Source organism: Bactrocera oleae, chromosome 6 (assembly GCF_042242935.1).
Source record: "Bactrocera oleae isolate idBacOlea1 chromosome 6, idBacOlea1, whole genome shotgun sequence".
NCBI lineage: Eukaryota > Metazoa > Arthropoda > Insecta > Diptera > Tephritidae > Bactrocera > Bactrocera oleae.
This window is the reverse complement of record NC_091540.1, coordinates 7,582,032-7,602,306: the sequence shown is the minus strand read 5'-3', so window position 1 is coordinate 7,602,306 and position 20,275 is coordinate 7,582,032. Positions and strand designations below refer to the sequence as shown.

At 32.8% G+C, this 20,275-nt stretch overlaps 1 protein-coding gene and 2 long non-coding RNA genes across 8 annotated transcripts; 2 read left to right on the top strand and 1 right to left on the bottom strand.

Moving 5' to 3' along the window:
- Window positions 1–262: 262 nt before the first annotated feature.
- Window positions 263–3,110, top strand: LOC138857666 (uncharacterized). The gene is made up of 2 exons (XR_011396862.1): window positions 263–348; window positions 512–3,110. It is a non-coding gene; the product is annotated as an uncharacterized lncRNA (long non-coding RNA).
- Window positions 3,111–13,868: 10,758 nt separating this feature from the next.
- MsrA (methionine sulphoxide reductase A) lies at window positions 13,869–20,197 on the bottom strand. Of its 6 annotated transcripts, none has more exons than XM_014241993.3 (4): window positions 19,997–20,197; window positions 15,421–15,614; window positions 14,609–14,869; window positions 13,869–14,537 (listed from the first exon to the last, which is right to left on the bottom strand). In XM_014241993.3, exons 1-4 carry the CDS (start codon window positions 20,048–20,050, stop codon window positions 14,303–14,305), a joined length of 744 nt encoding a protein of 247 aa, XP_014097468.1. In that variant the 5' UTR covers window positions 20,051–20,197; the 3' UTR covers window positions 13,869–14,302. The 6 variants fall into 6 exon arrangements, with proteins under 6 accessions (XP_014097468.1, XP_036213953.1, XP_036213952.1 ...); XM_036358060.2 differs by having other exon boundaries at window positions 15,433–15,614; XM_036358059.2 differs by lacking the exon at window positions 19,997–20,197 and adding an exon at window positions 18,560–18,690.
- On the top strand, window positions 16,714–18,510 carry LOC118680055 (uncharacterized). Its single transcript, XR_004975559.2, has 2 exons — window positions 16,714–18,149; window positions 18,231–18,510. It is a non-coding gene; the product is annotated as an uncharacterized lncRNA (long non-coding RNA).
- Window positions 20,198–20,275: the final 78 nt, after the last annotated feature.

Sequence of the window (20,275 nt, the reverse complement as noted above, 5' to 3'; positions counted from 1 at the left end):
CGAGTTGCTAGTTGCTAGACACTGAAGCACAATACAATTCTTTAGAAAAATATTATGCAATAAAAGAAATTGAAAATATTCAACTTACGTTTATTTTTTTAATCCAAGATCAATGGATATGGAGGGTATTAATGTTACACATCAATATCAGCTCTTTTGAAACAGCATAGAGGAAAACTGTCCACATTCAGAGGTGGATAAGACCTAAACTTAAGAGACCAGTTAAAACAAGGAACATTTCTTAAGCATATTTCTTTTTTTTTACATTTTATTACATTTTTGCTATTTTTCTCAATGTTTCGGATACTTTCAGGAAATGTTATCAACAATCTGTTATACTTTGAACAGGTAAATTCGGTAGTGCTAACCAACTAACCCTATTCGTTGGTTTTTTAATACATTACAAAAATTTTGACGTTTTTGAACTCATATTCTTGAAGCAATCTATACTTTAACTTATGTTTCATATTTTGTATAATCCTTATAAAAACGAAACTTTTTTGTTCAACAGGTATTGAGTGCACGGTATTTCATAACAACAAAGAGAAATGTTGACGACAGTACCGCTCAAACAAAATTGATCCACATATTCGACCTTGAGTACGAATAAAAATATTTTTATGAAAGAAAAATCTAAATTGCGTGAGTCTCTAAAAAATGGAACATTGTTCACATATGCTTAACATTTAAACTCATTTGTTTGTTTTTCATAGCCTTAAGTGCTACAGTAACGCCCTACTAAAAAAGCAATGCAGACTTATTTTCGTACTTATCCTAAAAAATATTCATACTAAATACGCAGCTTGCTAGTTCTGCTACTTAGTATGTATAAAAGTGCCTGAAATAACCTTTCTAATATTAGTCAGTCTTCATCCTCTCACTTAACAATCACTACGAACACTAGAGTTCGTTAATAATTTTCATCTTAGCACAAACTACAAGCAAATTTAACAATGGAAAATAACTTTTTCAAACTCAACGCTTTTACAAACGAATTGCGTATGCCAGCTTTCGTTAACGACAAAAATTCAAGCGACGATGATGTGTCAACATCCGAAGAAGCAGCGTATTCCCAAACGGAAACTTTAGTGCAGACAGTGTCGCGGTTGCGCTTGAGATTGCGCTATTTGCATTTAGTTGAATGCGAACATTTCCGCCAAATCGAAGCTGGAGTGCCCGATTTCAGGAGGATGTCACTACCGTCAACAGGTGTGAGAATCGGCTGTCGAGCTCGACATTCATTGAACTTTTAACTAAATATTAATGGCATAACACAGGAAAGTAAATAATTGAACTATGGGAAAAATTAAAAACTGGAAGCAGTGAAAGTTTATAGCTCGGCTTTATTAAAGCAGGAATTATTAATATGGCTTCCAGTTTGTAAGTTGTAAACAAAAATATTTAAATCTTAGTTTATTTTGCGAAAACGCAAAGTGGAATTTTTGTAAAACGTTTTTTATTGTGAATAAAAACTATGAATCCACTAATTTTGAATTTCATTCTGTCTATTTATTGTATTTATAATAGTGATCATTTGTGTAAAATCGTGTCAATAATAAAAATCGAAAATGTGCTGTAAAAAATATGGTTTTGTATTTGCATAGAAATTAAACTGTTGCTATTGACTAATAACACACCTATAAGTACACCCACTCAATTTGTGGACTTCTTTGCGTTAACTTTTTCTAAAACTTCTAGTTGAATTAATATTTTGGTTGTGAGTCTATTTTGCATACTGGAATATTTCATCTTTTTCGTGAAGCTTTGAGAGTTCTTTGGTTAAAGTTAATAACCTTAGCCAAGGATCTCCGTCACTCCAAAGACTTTTCGGTCCATGTAGTGAACTTGTTGAGGCCCAAGGAATCTAGATATTCATAATGTTAGCATTAGTCAATAGTATAGTGTATTACGGCAGGATATGATATAGCAATGGCAAATTCCAATCACAAAAAGTTTGAATTTCTTAAATTTTTCTAAAAAAATTAAAACCTGAAAATGCAACGCTGACGCAAACCTAGTTATCTATGAAGAAAACTCCGAAAATGAAGTGCTAGTAGTATTCCTACTAATCAATCAGGTAGTTTCAAGTCGTGTTTTTTACAATGTTTAAAAGAACGCGTATGCACTTTATTTGCACACTAGTGGAAACCTTTTTGTGGTATGTATGTACATATTTATTTTATTAAAGGACAATGTTCTTACCTGCTACTAGTTACTAGTACTTAAATCGCCTGGATCTTCTTTAATGTAAAGTGTAAATATCGGACACTGCCGAGTACGATCAGTTCGTATGTAGCTTTGAATGACTACACTCGTACGAGAGCTTACAATATTTTTAATTGTTTCTTTACATACAATCCTCAATATTACACAACTATAATGGCAATGCATAATGCAGTTTTGAGCAACAAATTCTCAGATGATAGTATAAGCATTCACAGTTCCATTAGTGAGAAGAGCTTACATAACAACGTAAAACCGAAGCATGAGCAGCAGTTGGCGTTACATACTGATGTTCCAAAAGTATTGAAGACAATTGAAGAATTGCGAAACAAATTAAGATACTTGCAATTTATTGAATGTGTGCACTTTCATAAGATCGAAACTAGAACTTCTACAATACCTTTGGAGCCGGCAGATACATTGAGTGAAAGACAGTCTCTAACTGGTAGACCGAACAAGAAGAAAAGTCGTGCTAGACTTTCATTGCTTAATAAGTTAATTATGTAGAAACATATTTAACGCCTTTTTTACATTTTTTGAATTACATACACCGGTAGCTTGTTAACAGAGAATGAAATTCAAAACGATTTCACGCAAACTAAAATATTTTTTAATAAATTTTTAGGCAGATTATAATTTTTCTGCACAAAATCATAAAATTCTGGAAATATGGTTATTTGATTATTTAATATTTTGACATAAAAATTGTAATGCATTTGTCATTTTATGATTTCTGAATAAAATCATAAATACAGTCATAAAGTGTGATTATAGCTATCATATATTTAATATATAAAGTGGTATTATAATAAATAAATTATATGAATAATATATTTTTATAATGAAAAAATAAACATTTAATTTAATAATTATATATATATATTAAACCCAAAGTAGTTTTTCTGCTTACCATATTTTTTATTAGAAAGGTGTTACTACAGCGACGTAATGCGATTTTGTTGTGATTAAAAAGACAGGAGCTTCACCAGTAAGCCCAGATACACTAATACAAACACAAAAATGTAGGTAGGTAGGTAGAGTGGCTGTCTGACGACACAGCTAGGCCTTTAAGAGGCTCATGAACACTGTCGGCGTGTACGGCTTCATTTCTACTTTAACTTTTCATCTTTTTTTACTGTAGCGTTTCATTTACTTAAACCAAAAAATTTAAATTTTTTAATGTTTAATTAAACAGTTATTTTTCACCATTTTATCATTATTATTATTTTTTTTATTTGCTTAAATTTTCTACTTTATAATAAAAAAGTTCTAACTCCTTATTTATTTTTGCAACTCCAAAAATGTGACTGCACAATTTTAACTGCATCGAAGTGCCGTTATATGCTCAGTTTTAACAACAGCACTTTTTTTACAACCACCTCTTAGCATTCTTCTCTTCTTTTCTAATTCCAGTGAACTTTTTTATCTCTTTAATCTCAATTGATTTAATATCATAGGAAATTCAAATAGTTTTGTAATATTTGCTACAAAAGCACACTGAGTTTAATAGTAATAGCGTATTCGAAATGAGAAGGGAAACAGAAATGAACTCGACAAAATTTTTGCAATTAAAATTATGCGAATAAGAAAATTGAGTACTATAAGAATTTAAGAGAGCAGAAAAAGCTATGTGCTCAGGTGCTTAATCTAGATGTCAGTGCGAGTGAATTCTTATAATAAAATGCAGTGAATATTTGAGCAAACGCTTCTCGATGTATATATGTATAAACTAGGATATAAACATGTTTTACAAACATAATATTTTTTTATTAAGCACAGCTCACTTATTTTTAATCTCCATTCGCGCTAAATATTTAACATTTATAACCCTTCATAATAATTCAATTTCATATAATATTGTACAAACATAATTTCTATGCACTTTTTCAAAAAATATTTACACTTTTTAATTCCACTATAAAAAATATTTGTAGTTTTGTAAAAAGTGAGCTCAACAATATCAATATAAAGAGAACGATAGAAGGGCTCGATGAAAATTGAACTAATTGAAGAATTTGGCATCATAATGATTATTAAGTACACATTTTCATATGCTTCCATTTTGCTCCTGCTTTCCATTCGCCTTATTCACTCCTACCGCTTTTATTTTAAAATTTTCAACAAAAATTTAATTAATTTACGCAAGCGTATAGCTTTGAGGCTTCGTGTAGTAATCGTACGTTAACAGAGCTGAGCGGAAGAGTAGTATATAGGAAACGGAAATAAACTCAAAACAATTGTTGCATAGTTTGAATGAGCTAGATGCAGGGGAAGTTTACCGCAATGAGTAGTTTTGCTTTGCTTGTATTTGTGGCTTTAAAATGGCAATGGTATTTAGTTATTTTTAGCAAGATAATAAATATTTATATATGATATGTGATATGTGAAAGTGAATCAGTAAAAAAATATAAAAATTGAGTGTGTAAACTTACCACTGAATTGTAATAAGAGTGATATATAGCACATACTAGGATGTTTGTTTATGTATAATATATTATATATACATGCTCTCGTCTTAACAGACTTTATGCAGAGAATGTTAATAAATATAAAATAATAATAAAATAATTTATTAACATTCTCTAGTCGCAACTTTGCTAACATTGCAATCAGTGAGCTTTCGGGTGTTCAACTTGTCTGTTTGGAATACGAGTAGAGCTTTCTAAACGTTTTGTGTTAAATAAAGAGTTTCAATTTAAAACACCCTGTGGAGCAGAATTTAAATTCAATCAAAAATCAAAAAGTATTTGAAAATTAATGAAATGAAATTAAGCATTGCAGCATGTAAAAAAATTAAATATACTAGTTTCTGATATTATAACTATTTTATTTTTATTTTTTAAAATTACTTTTTAGATAAAATAATGAAATTTAAGAGATGTTTTTCAAACCACGTCATATTTATGAATTTTTTTAGTAAGTATATGCAAATATGTAAGCATTTATTAAAATTAATAAGGAACTGTATTTCACACAAAAAAAATATATTTTTTATACTCCATTTTATCTTATATAATATTATATACTATTTATTTACAATCTTTTTTCTATTTTTTTCTCTACTAAGTATATATGTAGTATATAAGTAGTAGTTAGTATTTTAGTATACTAATAATTTGTAATTTTTGGTAAAACTTTTCCTAAATAAGATTTTGCCATTTATACAACATTTAGCACAAAGTTGTGCCGCTTTTTATAACCGTCTGAGCGCAATCAGTGAAAGCGATTCATAAAACGATTTGCTCAAAATAACTTTATTATGTTTACGTGTCAAAAATAAGATAAACCATATGGGCATGTTAGAACAATAATTAGGTTAGATATAAAATAAATGAAAGTGTACTGATTTTATAGACAACCAAACAAAATTTGATAAAATCTCAGACAAACATTGAGTGTTTGATAAACCAAAACAACAACATTTTAATTTTTAACAAATACAACTTGAACACAGAAGTTTTTTTCAGTTAAATATAAACCACAAATAATGGAATATAGACGTTCGTTCTATGTCAACTTCATCCTTTTCTAAAAGTAACAAATCTTATTAATTTTTTAGCCACCGCCAAGCAGCTGCTAAATTTTCTTTCAAAATTTTAATTGTGAAATAATAATTACGTTTACTTTTGCGTTTTGTTTCAATTCTTAAAATGCTAGTTATTCTCAGTTCATTGGTTTAAGACAAATTGAATTGATAACTAAAACTCTCTACCTTCACGATCTTATATAATCATTACATTAGCAACCAATCCGCAACAAAGCTGGTTCAAGTACATATACATTGTAAACCAATATTCAACTCGAGTGAAAGAGCACTTGTGCACATTTGTATGTAAAAAAAATCAATTAAATTTATTTCCATTTATTAATTATTATTTGAGCCGTATTGGCTACACTTTCGCATCGAAACCATTTGCTGGCATAGCAAACAGCTGTTTCAAAAATATAATACGTTCGTTGTTTGGTTTTAATTCCGCAACAAAATAATTTTGTTATAGTTAATGTAGAAGATTTGTGAGCAGATTGTTTGATGAAGTGTCCATATAATATCAGAGCAGCAGGTAGAGCATAGCGTTTATACTACCCAGAAAGCCGTATTTATTTATTAAGAATCTGAGATAGTAGAGTTCATTTGAAAACTATAGCTTTTATGGTTTTAAAAATATTCTTTTTACTGTTAAGACAATCAATAAAGTGGAAGAGCACTCATTCATTTCAAATTGTTAAGTATATTGCTCAAACTGTTTGGAAAAAATTAGCTTTGGCTTAGTTTTGAGAGTACATTTTGAGTACCTAGCGATAAATAAAATGCTGAAGACTTCAAGGTACTTTTGGTTTGGTTTAAAACTTATAGAACATACTTTATGAAAACTCTAACAAAATATTGTATTAATATCACAAGTGGCTATACAAATATGTAGTTTAGTAGTTAACATTAAGACTTTAATTTTCTAACATTCGTGACGATATTTCAAAGGTAAAATTATAAGGATTGATATTGGAAAATTGAAAATTTTGGCCAAATGAACTAAATATCAACTGAAAAATTTGTTTTGAACTTTTTTGTGTAAAAATTTGGAACTTGTTGGGTTTTAATATAAAATAATACCTTATATTTTCAACTATTTCGTCTGTATTTTATCTAAAAGTTTCGGAGATATTAATTTTCAAAAAAAAAAAACCGCAGGAACAGGGTGTATTAAGTTTGCCACGAAGTGTGTAACACCCAGAAGGAAAGGTCGCAGACCGTGTAAAATATATATCAAAAATGATCAGCATGAGCTGAGTCGATTTAGCCATGTTCGTTTGTCTGTAACTAGTCCCTTAGTTTTTGAGATATCGATCTGAAATTTTTCACACGTACTTTTCTCCACAAAAAGCTGCTCATCGCTTAGCTGAGTATATTTAGACATGTCTGTCTGACTGTATACTTGTATACGCGAACTTGTCCCTCAGTTTTTTGAGATATCGATCTGAAATTTTTCACACGTACTTTTCTCATCAATATTGAACTACTATAGCATATAGCTGCCATACAAGCTGAACGATCGGAATCAAGTTCTTGTAAGAAACATTTTGTATTTGTGAAGCGTATTAAAGCTTCCAACCGAAGTTAACGTTGTTCAATGTTCAAAATTACTTTAGTATTAAAGTTTCAAAGAAATCGGACGACCACTTGCAAACTGGTTTTTTCTAACTAAGCCATACCCAGGAGGCTTACAGTTAAAATAAAATATTAACTTTACCGTTGTACCTATTAAAAAAAAATTCTAATAATAATCTAATAATATCTAAACTTTAAAGTTGAGTTGATATAAAATCTATTGGATTGATAAAACCTTAAAAATAAGTTCTAGCCTATAAGGCACTTGACATTATTTCACAAAATCTTTAAAAATAGACATATGTATACAAACACTTATATAAATAAAATTTAAGTGTTTTATTTTATTTGCATACAAATGTACATGTACACGCGAACAACTAGCACTCATATTAGCTATTGGATAAGTCGGCTGATGCTACCATGGCAATGCCCTCTTGGCATTGTGCAATGGCAAACTAATCACAAATATTTAGAACATTCGCAAAATAGTTTTCCTTGAAGAGCGCTTAGCTTTCTGTTTTTTTTGGAAGAGCAACGGCTTTATAGAAATTTCTAACATTTCTAATCAAGAATAACTTTAAGGCATTATGTGATTGTGAGATTCAGATAATATGCATTCGTGAATGTACTTGTATATAACGGACTTATGTACTTATGTCTACAAATATAGCACAATATTTAGCAAATTTTAAATATTTTTTAAACAAAATAATCAAAATTCGGGACGCATTTTAAACAGAGAACTTGAATTCAATTCTAACCTACCTTTTTGGTTTTAAAATATCAATCAAAGCTTAACTATATTTATTATATATAATATAATATTTCATTTCACATATTTATGTATGTATGTATGTTAATTTAGCGTCCGCACGTCCGACACGTGCAGCTAGTATAAGCAAAAATAAAATTGCTGAGACATTGTGCACGCATTTGTGGAGCAAGAAATATGTATTTGTTTATTTAGTTGTATACGCATGTAAAGTAATACAAAGATGGATAGGAAAAGTACAAACATGTATAAATACATATAAATAATAATATGCAAAGTAAGCTTATTAATAAACATATTTTTTATATTAACATATAGTTATATACATATATACACATTCAAATATAACAGTAGAATCTCGCAAAAGTCAAAAAGCCGGCTTAAGTTAACCGGCTTGCAGAGTTCACATACAGCCCTAAAAAATTAACTGCTCAGCGCATTTTCAGATACAAGCTCAAAATTGTTTACAGATATTGCCGGAATTTCATTTTGTTTTAAGCAAAAATTTTGATTTTGATCGGTCAGTTTGTATTGCAGCTGCGATAAATCAATAAATAAATATGACAGAGACATTAAATTTTACAACCGAGATGGTATAAGAGGGCCGGAGTCAAAATAAGATTATGGGCGTGGCAGCGCCCACTTTTAGGTGAAAACCCATAACCCAGGACCTATTCTACCGATATCGACCAAATTTGGTATGTAATATTATCTTGACATTCTAATGTTCCAGAGCGAAAATAGGCTCGCCTGGAAGTAAGTCCCCGGCTCTCATTCTTGCAAGTTGCAAGAGTATAAAATGTTCGGTTACAGCCGAAATTAGCCCTTGCTTACTTGTTTTCGATATGTTTCTATAGCAGCTTTATTCTATAGTGGCTTTAATTCGATGGTTTCGACAAATGCGCTGCTACTTGTTACGAATCAAGGTATTAACATGTCAATGTAGCAGAAAAATCAACATAAATTATATAAAAATTATATTAAAAAGCTGATATTTTAAGAAAAAATTGCTCGAGGTATTAGCGGAAATCGATTGTGGATTAAATGTAACTAAAGCAGCTAACTCAAAAATACAGCAAAAATCATGAAATTTCGGAGCCAAAGTTCGAAGATGGATGAGAATCAATATGTTCGCATTAAAAGCATTGAAAATTGGAACAAATATCAAATTAGGAAAAGGTCAGATTATGTAACAAAATATTTAACAACCGGAAGTGCGTAATTCGCAAACAGTTGAAAGCAGCAATACCTTAGTAAAGTGGAATGAAAACAATAAGGATGCAAAACCGGTGACTTTTTTAAGATTCCACTATACAAATTCTTAATTAAAATTCTTTAAAATAAACTACTATAAACTCTCGTTTCAAAAACATATGTATGTACACAACTAAATTGCGTTTATATTTACACAACTAAACACATAGTTCCACTTCTCGTACAACAAAATCCACTTGTTGTTAATATTGTTGCTATCGCCGCCATCGCCAGCCGCACTCCGACCAGCCGTGCTGATGACGTTTTTTGGGGGAAGCGCCGCAACGCGCATATTAAATACGTATCTGCTGATAAAACGTGTGTACGCCGTGTTTGTGGGGAAACGCTGTGACTCTACTCGAGCAGGCGTCCGAACGACTTTATAACGAAAGTTTTTGTGAAAATTCTAGTTGCCAAACTAAGCTCCCGAATTATATGAAATTTGGCACATGCATGCGTCATATCATCGACTTTGTGCTGTGTAAATTTGAAGCAAATCGTTTGTGTGGTTTAAGCATAAAACGGGATTTTCGACAACTTCCATACGGTAGCATCGATTTTGATGACTCAAGCGAAATCTGATACCAGGCATTAACACGAGTTCAACGATATCCATATACCCTGGTTTCGTTACGGTCTTAAGGGTCAAATGATTTTTGGAAAATCATTTTAAATAAGTCGGCGAGCGCGTAAACAAAGCCCCAACTAATACTCATTTTTACACGCTGTATCGCATAGCGGCAATGTTAGGCCATGCGTTGACACAGTAGTTCCGTACCCCAATATAAGCCCCGCATACCGCGCTGTTTTAATATTATATGTCTCGCGCAGTAAAAACATGTTTGGTTAGCTCTTATTTTTCTATTTATATGAGCGATGATTTTTTGTTGTTGCTATTATTGTTCATCTATACCACTATATGTAGTTGTCCGAGCAGCTGATTAAGTTGCAAAGCGTCGCGTGTGTTTTTGTATCTCTTCCACTTAAAGCAAAAGCACACACGGTACTCCCAATACACACGATATTTGATCGTCAGTTGCAAGAGCCAACACTGCACAGAGCACAGAGAGAGAATGGGAAAGGCATTTACGTTTTAATTTTACTGCGAGGAAAATTTTTTCTGGGCAGAGCGCCTTACTATTATAAAAGATTGGACCAAAACTCGACCAATCATTAAAAAATTCCGAAATATATTCCGCGTATCCTCAGATACGTCTGATTCAATATTCCACAGTAATTTGTAGACGCAGGCTCAAGGCCCTCGGTTTAATTTATGTGGATATGAATCACATTACCTCAATGGCACCCAGCAGGTTTCTGGAGTTTGTCAAGATGCTGAGACTTAGGGAATACATGTGATAGAGGAGAGAGTACAATAGACTTTAAGTCGCGGTGCAAACCTTATACTATTCTAATTCAAAATCCTCAGAGTTCAGTGAGCGCTGATCAACTGTCAATGGTTTTGTAGTCTCCAAGCTTTTTTGCCTGTATCCGCAGCAGGTCTGTGTGCTCCTTGCCTCACCCCATTCAAATTTTATGAGTTCTGACCATCACTGCCAGAGATCGTCCTTTCCTTCTTTTTCGCTTTCGTCGGACTAATATTAAAATTTCTAGACTATAGCGTACTCAATCATCCTGACGAACCAAAACTACTTCTTTTGAACATTTCTTATTCCCTAGTATTTAACTGGTCAAGAGGATTGAACAAAACTCTACAATTCGTTCATTATCTCTTTCATTTGTGAAATTCTCACCAAGTTTATGAAGCGTTTAACAGTCTATCTATAGCACACTTTTTAAACCACAGGGGGTGGTCTAATGTATAAAAGGCATCTACTGGAACCTAATATTTTGAGAAACGCTTTACTGTCAGTGGTTAAAGGCTTTATACAATATAACCTTGCAATCTGAATGATCTTAAATAGTATTTCGACAAGTCATTGTATTACTAATACACGTATTTTTTTAATAGCTACTAAGCAGAATTTACACTCGCTTTTGTTAGGGATATTTATTCAATTTAAAAGCACGTACAGTAATTGATGATAACCCATATTTATGATTGGGCCAAGACGTGACTGAAACCGACAAGTACAATAAACAAATTAGCAGCACTATTGTCGTCGTACATATGTAAATACATCTGTCTCTACAAACGTAAATTTAATCAAAGCTGCTGAGTTTGTCATTGATAAGATGAAAAGAAATATAGAAGTTCATATATAATGTGCGAACATGTATTGTTATGCTTGTAAGGTTATATTGGCAATTACCCAAAACCTTTCGCTCATAAGGAAAGTAATAAAATTTTTGTTTTGTACACAATTTTTGGATAATAAAAGTGATTTGGACAATAAGTTCTTTGGATAATGCAAGCGAAATGTTTGGGAACAATAAACTTTATGTGACTGTCCCATAAATTTTGCAATCAGAACTCAAACGTCTTGTGAAATGTTTGCTATATATATCCCTCTTGGAATACTCGGTATAAAAATATATGTATTATTATATTTTCAGCTGAGATAAGGCGTTTTTGATCATCTTAAAGGTGTTTAAATGGATTCATTATGATTTTAATTCCCAAACCCATAAATATACTTAAGAATTGGGTAAGGTTAGTTTAGGTCGTAGGACTGATCCCTGCATCAAAGCTAACGCAGGATCCTACTTTGACAACTGTGAACGCTGGTCCTTCGTGAAGCTTAAAACTCATAGATATGGATAAACATATCCTTATACGCGACTATTATCAAACCCAGACACTTTAGCAGATTCACCGAAGCTGAATCAACCACGAAGTCTTAACTTCCACTTAGCAAAAGCTGGACAGTTTAGTTTCATCAGCTTTGACTTGTCGAAATACAGCTTTGACATTTAACATACAACAAGTAATGTAGCAACACCGTAGTTGTGGCGATTAAACAGGTCAGACCACCTTATATAGTCTTGCTAAGACCAAGAAGTTCAGAGGACTGCTTATGTTCCATTCTGAACCAGAAGGATCTCGCAGCCGCACAATTAGTTCCAACGTTACAGCGAAATACAGTCGCACTCCCAATCTGATAAAATTGGAGTAAGATTTCCTTTTCTAGTAAGATCATCGGCTTTGTAGTTTCCAGCGAATCCGCTGTGAACCGGCACCCAAACAAGATAATAACAAAGTATGTAGCTTAATGCTATTGATGAAGAGATCAAACATTCCTCAACTAATTTTGAGTTCAAGGCCGGTATTGCAGCTCTGCTATCGGAGTGAGCGGCCACCCCTCTGTAGGAAGCTGTACTTCTGTGCAGTACAATTAATGCTACTTTGATGGCAGCCACCTCTGCTTGAAAGATACTACAGTGGTCTGGTAGCCTGAAGCTTGAGCTGAAGACTGGTTCCCTCCCAGGTATGTGCGCAGATAAGGAACCGTGCAACGAAGGTTCCGCGACGTAATGGTCCAAGTTGTCAGGGTTCAAATCGAAGTAGCGTAAGACTTCAGATATAAGAGTAGTAACTGAACTTTATACTTTAAATTGGTACCAGTAAGGTACACTTAATTCAAAAATCTTCGTTAAGATTCAAAGCGCATCCTCACTTGCATAGTCAGAACCTTAAAATTTGAATTTGCGGAACTGTGTGGACTTCCGTATAAAATTCCGCAACTAACTGTGGCTAAAGTTTTCACCAATACTTTTCCGAAATAAACCTTATAAACAGCGTTATATTCGTCCAAAGCTACATAGTCTATATTATCCGGCCAAGTGCTGTCATTGCGGAGATCTAATTTTATTTGAGCAGAACTGTTTAATGAAAGACCAACTCTTGGTTCCTTCCTTAGAGGTTTACTTAAATAGGTTAATGAAAGGTCTACAGTCCGAAATTCCGCGTTACCGGCTTAAAACTTTCGATATTTCAATCGTTCTGAGACGTCTATTAGAAGATAAGCTGGTCAAGAAAAACCTGAGAAGTGAGTGCCAAAAAACCTTGAGAAGCAACATTTTCTTGTTCAAATTAAAATTAAAAATTTTTGTTTTTTATATTTTTTAAATGTTTACTAAAACAAGGTTAAATTTATTATTGTCGCTGAAGTATTGCTGAATTTAGTCAGTATATAAGGTATCGAATACGGAAGAAATCTTAAGCTACGTTCTGTTTTTTATTAATAACTGTAAGAAATATTTGAGAAAATCAAGTGGTTCGGTAGTTTAGTTTTATTCCAACACTAAATAGGTAATGAAGATTTGATTAGTATATATTATGTAGACATATACATATATAATATAGCAGGACGTAGATCTGCTTCTAATGGAAACACACCAGAAAGCTTAAAATAAGGTTTAGTGGTGAATTCTCTGTAATATATTTGAATAATATACTATGTTATACGATTTCGATAGGTACTAGGTAGCTCTTTAAGGATGCTGTTCAAGGAAGTTTTCAACTAGCTGTAACTAGCTGAAATCAGAAAAAAATCTAATAAACCCACCTTAGAAAGCTACAGTCGGCATTTCAATCATTAAATCAAAACGTGTTGTATATATATATTTATTTTTGTAAAAATAATTATTTTTCTATAATTCCATACAATGTTTTTACTTCTTCTTCTTTGTAGTAGCACATATTTTCTCTGGAATAGTTCTATCACACTCATTTAAAATTTAAAAATTATATTCTATAAAAATTCTAAATTCATACTACCTGCATAATAGTGTCATAATAATAATAATACATATGGCATCCAAAAACTGGTACGCCCATGGTGTATGCATACACCGCAAACTACCGTTTAAGCGAAAAGCCAAAGTGACATGTTTCACTGAGTAAATAGACGCTTTAGGCTTAAAATTTTCGTTAACAAAATAAATATGTATGAGTAAATTCATGCAGAAGTATATATCCGCTTCTTCACATCAAGCAATGGGCTGCAATGGCGCCGATGGTTGCTGAACGAATCGCCAGCCGCTCAACAATAAAGGCCCGTACCCTCATTCTGCTCCACCTGATACAGGCAATATTCCTTTTGTGAGGGTGTCAAGCCAAGTGTATCGATTTCATCTTTGAATTGCTTAACGCCACCCACACCCGCTAGGTAACCATTCAATTTGGTGGCCACGTAGGAGGTGCGCAACAGTTTTGCATCGAGATTCAGAGTTTCGGCGAGATCTTTGTGGCCCTGCAGACGGTATTTCTGGTGATAGCTGTGGCGATTGAAGAAGGAAGAAGGAAGTTCAGCAGACATATAAAATGATTTTAAGGTTAGCAAACTTACTCTTCAGCAGGATAGAATTTTCCTTTCGGTAAAATCTCGGTAATAATTTTTTCAGGCATACGTTTCTTTTGCTCCTCTACAATTGATTCTTCAGCGATCTTCTTTTGCTCATCATCGTGATATAAGATCAATGACATATACTGACGCTTAATGGGGTTGGTAAGACCGTATTCATGATTGTTCCAGAAGAGATGCAATAGTTGTTTGAACGAGATGGTTTTGGGATCGTAGTCAATCTCCAGTACTTCAGTATGATCACCACTATTGAGGTTTAAAGTTGACATAAATATTTATGTTAGAAGCGAACGTGGGCGGAAGTGGGAAAAGTAAACAAGCGTTAGTGAAGAAGAAGCGGCAATAAAGAGTTTGAGAAAGTAAGCGATGTGGTGATGAAATGGCAGCAGTGTGTTGGCGAAAGTGATATAATGGTTTAAAGGAAATGGAAGTCAATTGAAATAAATACCGGAAAAATAAAATTAATAAAAGTGATGTTTGAAGGTGATGAATTGAGCGTATAAGAGGTGTATACAATGTAGTTAAAGAAAGTGTGATGTTTTGCGAAAGCAAGTGACGTATGTAATTGCCATGTCAGCAAACATATTTTTATTACGAAGAATTAATGTGAGCGATTTTAGGGCAGCGTGTAAATCACAGTAGTTTGAGATAAGCATGAGAGAGTTAATTTACAATGAGTATATATGTGGGCGTTTATGTACAACAATAACAATAACAACAACAAGGAAAAAAGAGAAAACGAAAAAACACAAAAAAAAAGAATGTTAGTGAAGTCTAATTTTAGAACACACGCTTACAGGCTACGGTACGTTGGTGAATCCTTGGAGCCGCCCTCATAGCCGACAGTTGTGCGCAAAATGCCTTTGTTGCCGCCAAATAACGATTCGGCGCCCCAGAAGCAGCCCATGCCAAAAGTGGCCGTCTTAAAGGCAATATTCACGCTATGAACGGGTGTCACATTCAGCTCCTTTTGCTCTGCGCGCACAGTGCTCTGCAAATTTGTTTAAAAAAACAGTTATTTTAATTTTAATAAAATGCTTCAAAACTAAAATTTTCTTTTTGTCAAGGAGCAGTTAGCTGACTCCTCTTACATGTTGTTTGCTATGTGACAAAAATGCATTTCACTTTTTTCTAAGCAAGTAAATTGTAGGCGTTGCCGCTTGTACTCCATAATATTACGTCTATTTTAGTTAAGTTTGTAGTTGTGTGCAATATTCATACAATTGTTATGCTTGGTGCTATATCATCGGTGCATGTCGCTATTTGTGGCTTGAAGACGTCATATTGACAGCTGGTTTTATCCGCATGCAACAGTGTGACCTTTGCCAGCAGCAGCGCAAGGCTGAGTAAACTGTAGAGGATTTGTGTTTTACACTTGTGACTTAAGAATGTTCTATTTGCTACCATTTTTATTTTTTTATTTATTTTTTTTTAACTACTGTATTTTGTATAATCCCTAAATGTATGCTCCTTCCACACATTAACAATTTATTTTCACTAACTTCATCAATACTTTCTACTAAATTTGTGTGTTCTTTCACAAGCGATGCCAATACTACAACTAGTAGCTTGTCAATATCAACGCTGGAGTTTTTATTTTTGACTCTTTCAGCAGTTCGATGAGTTATCGCGTCGAACGTGTGCAGAAGAACGTCCCAACGGAGTGTTGTGAATGCATGAATGGAGAGTATTTTAGCGCAACTACGTTGTTGTTGTTGCAGCATATGTTTTAGTGGCCGGCAATAGTTCGCCACTGATAACCGGTTTCGTATGAAATTGAAGAAAGTCAGAAAGTCACTTGAATTTTCAGCAATCTTCAGCAAATCTTTCATCATACACTCAAAATCGACGATTTTTTTAGGTTCTACAATTTTTAGCAATTTATTTATGAAACAGGGCAGTCCCAGCATTTCTTGTGTAATAAATGCTTAATCTGTGTATCTTTCGCTTGACTGCAAAAATTAAATCTCTATTATTTGACAAAATTTGTATGTGTATGTGCCTATGAAGATACGAAGAGAGTTGCCATTTCATCGTAATTGAATTTTCAGAAAAATATAAGCAAGGATATTTGTTCATGTGTTGGTAAAGGTAAAAAAGTTTATCAACCTTTTTTTAGAATCTTCTTTGCTTTCTATTTAATCTGGTTTAGAATTGGTATAGTGAGAACTCATATTGTCTTTTTTTACCCTGAAAAGGGTATATAAGGTGTGCTACGAAGTTTACAACACCCAGAAGGAAGCATCGGAGACTTAAATCATTAGTCCGTCTGTCTGTATATACGCGTACTTGTCTTTTAGTTGTTAGATATCGATCTGAAATTTTGCACACGTCCTTTTCTCCATAAGAAACTACTTATTTGCCTCAACCGCCATCATCGAACCATAATAGCATATAGGTTAGGTAAGGTTAGATTAGGATGTAGGCTACTGAGCCACGCATAGACCAGTTTTGGTTCTTTCCGATACCAGATGGAGTTCAGCTAAGAGATCCATGAAGAGTAGTCATCCTTTAGTATGCCTGCACTTGACGCGAATTTCAATAGACTCTGTGGTCTCACTATCGATACCTCTTCCATTGTCTCATACCGTGGTATGCGCCCAAATGCTTAGCGTAGCCTTGTCAATGCGGCATAGTTTTACAAAAACTATTACTCAAAACCCAAATTATAAATAAAAATGTTTGGATTTGGTAGGGGTAACTCTATTGCTCTCAATTTTTCATTTGGTTGCACTTGCAGTTGAGAGAATAAAATATTCTCTACTAAAATTGCAGTTTAACCCTTAAATAACGTTTAGTAGATGCACTTATATATAACGCGGTGACGGAAGTAAATATTTCAACTACAAGATCAAAAGGTTTTACTGGCAAAATATTTCAGTAAATATATACCATATATACAAGTTTATCATAATTCGATCATAATTCGACTTCGATACAAAAAATAATTCTTATTGATGATTATCATGCAACCATTAGATTTCGCATGAGACGATATTAGAGCAGAGAAATGCCCTGAAAAGTTATTTAAGAAGCGGTCATTTTAAGTTTTAAAATGTTATTAAACAAATGTACTTTTTGAGTTCGTAAAAAAATTTCAAATAAAATTTTACTTTATACATATTCACTAAAAGTAGTCACTTAAAGGTTAAAATTGAGAGTAGATAACCAAAATGCACTCCCAAATAAAGGTACAGACCGAGAGCATACACACGTGATTATTACAACGAGCTGGCGAATGCACCAATCAAACCTGACCTTGACAAACGGCTGGTTAGGTAGCCGACTTGACCATAAGTAAGGCAAAAAAGCACCAACAAGGCGACATGAAAGTTGTGCTACGACTACTAGATTTTGGCCGGTCTACAAACAGCTGCTAGGCAAAAAGCTTGCAATACCCACGTGCCTAAGGCTACACGCTGCAATGCATTTACATCACATATAGTCAGACAAAAACAGCTGATTGAATGCGAGCCGTGTATTTTCACTTTCTGCATTACACAACCGTTAACTAATAATCAATATTGTAATGAATGCATGAAAATGCGTTGTCAGTTTGAATTATATTGAAATTTCGCACTACTTTTTTTATTTTTTTTTATTTTAGCTTACAATCTCTAACACTGGACAATTACAGCAGAATCTTCTGATAATTAAACGGCTGCAGCGAATTAACGTCATCCTTCGAGCAAGCGCACAATTTAGAATTTTGCTATGTTTTTTTTTTTTTTTTGTTTTTAATTTAGTAACTAGTTTACACGAAATCAAAAAATATTTGTCATTATTGAAATTTGTAAAAAAATAAAAGGTTACAGCTTTTGAAAATAAATTGAACTTTGAATGACTATCTGCCACACACACACGAAGTATTCAAGCAATACAAGAAATTATTTTTGTGATTTTCGTAAGATTTTGGTTCCGCTGCTGAATACCGACCTTGCGCACTGGTGGCCTTCTTGCACTCTTGCTACAGCGTTGACGTTGCATTTGGAATATAGTTTCTCGAATATTTGCTAAAAATGCACACCGAACTTAGTGAAGGTTGATGGTCACCTAAATGCGCAATGCCACAATACTGCGGCTTATAACGGCTACTTGGTGGGTGGTGAAAACACAAAAGTAGTTGAGGGCATAAATGGGGGTATGCTTATTGGCATGGGCATATAATTCATAGTTTTGATTTTATATTTATGCATGTAGGTATTTAGTATATACGAGTACATTAAATATGCAATTATCACAAGTGTCAAGGAGCTGTCAGCGTATGAAGTTGTATGGAAATTTTGATTTATGTCAAATTAGCTTAATTTGTTTACAGATAAAGTGTATGTAGGTGGGTAAACAGTGGCATAATTTGAACATTATCAGCGCTTACGCGACATATTTATTGACTAAACTGAGTTTTGTAGAAATAATGGCGTAACCCTTTAATAGAAAATGATGCAGCAAGAATTAAATTTATTATTATTTTTGGTTTTTCTTGAGTTTTAGTTGCTCTAAATGGCAGTAAAAATTTTATAAAAATATTCACTTTTTATTTTGACATGAAAATATATTATTCAAATATTTTTGTAGTTTCAAACGAATATTTTTTAAATAACGAGGTTATACGCTTTAATATATATATAAATTTTTTTTATTATTATTCACGGGTTGTTTTTTTGTAATTAGCAATTATTTCATCGCTAAAAAGGTATCTAAGCAAGTACGTACTTGAATTTATAACTTCAAACGGCAAATAACCAAATAAAAATATAATAATTAAGTATTCAAAATACGTTCTACGTGAAATTTGAATTTTGTAGCCTGATTTGGCGTTTAAAAAAAAATGTATGATTACAACAAAAAATGGTGATTGGCAAAATTTGCATACAAAAGACGAAACCTTTTAGGCATGAAATTAAAATTGTTTTTGTACATAATTATTATTTATTGTGCCAATTTCACTTCACTTTTTTGTATTTTGAACTTAACAGCCGTTTTCTTGACTGTTTTTCAAACTATTTTATTCAAAACTAGACAAAGCGTAGTTAAAAAAATTTATTTCAAAAACATTCACTTAGAATATATGTGCTTAACAACTTCACATTACAAAAAAAAAATATATATTTCTGTACTGAAAATATTTTTAAAACTACAATATCACATTATTCACGCATTTTGTCACAAGAAATGTTTATAAAAAGTTATGTGTTCAAAATTTCGGCATTCACCGTATTAAAAACATGTTTAGGGTCACACAATTAAATAACCGGTTTCATGTAAAAAAAATATTCAACAAACGATAAAAATTACACAAAAGCAAAAAATGTCACATAGCAAATATTATTAAATCGTAGACACATTTTAAAACACTCCTTAACAATTACTTACCACATCCTTGAGGTCGGGCAAAGTGTAGTCAGCGTTCAAAATTTCCAAAGCCATTTTAAATTAATTTGTTTGTGTAAAAAGACTGTTGCTAACGTAAATACTTGATTTTGAACTAGAAAATTGCGAATATTTCTCGTAATTTCTCTTAAAGCGCAGTGCTTTACTGACTTGACTCCACTTTAGTTCAACAACTATTGCAAAGCAGATTTGTCGTCGCTTTATTTATATGATCCACTCAGTGATATGTTGTTGTGACACATTGTTTGGCGCTGGTATTTT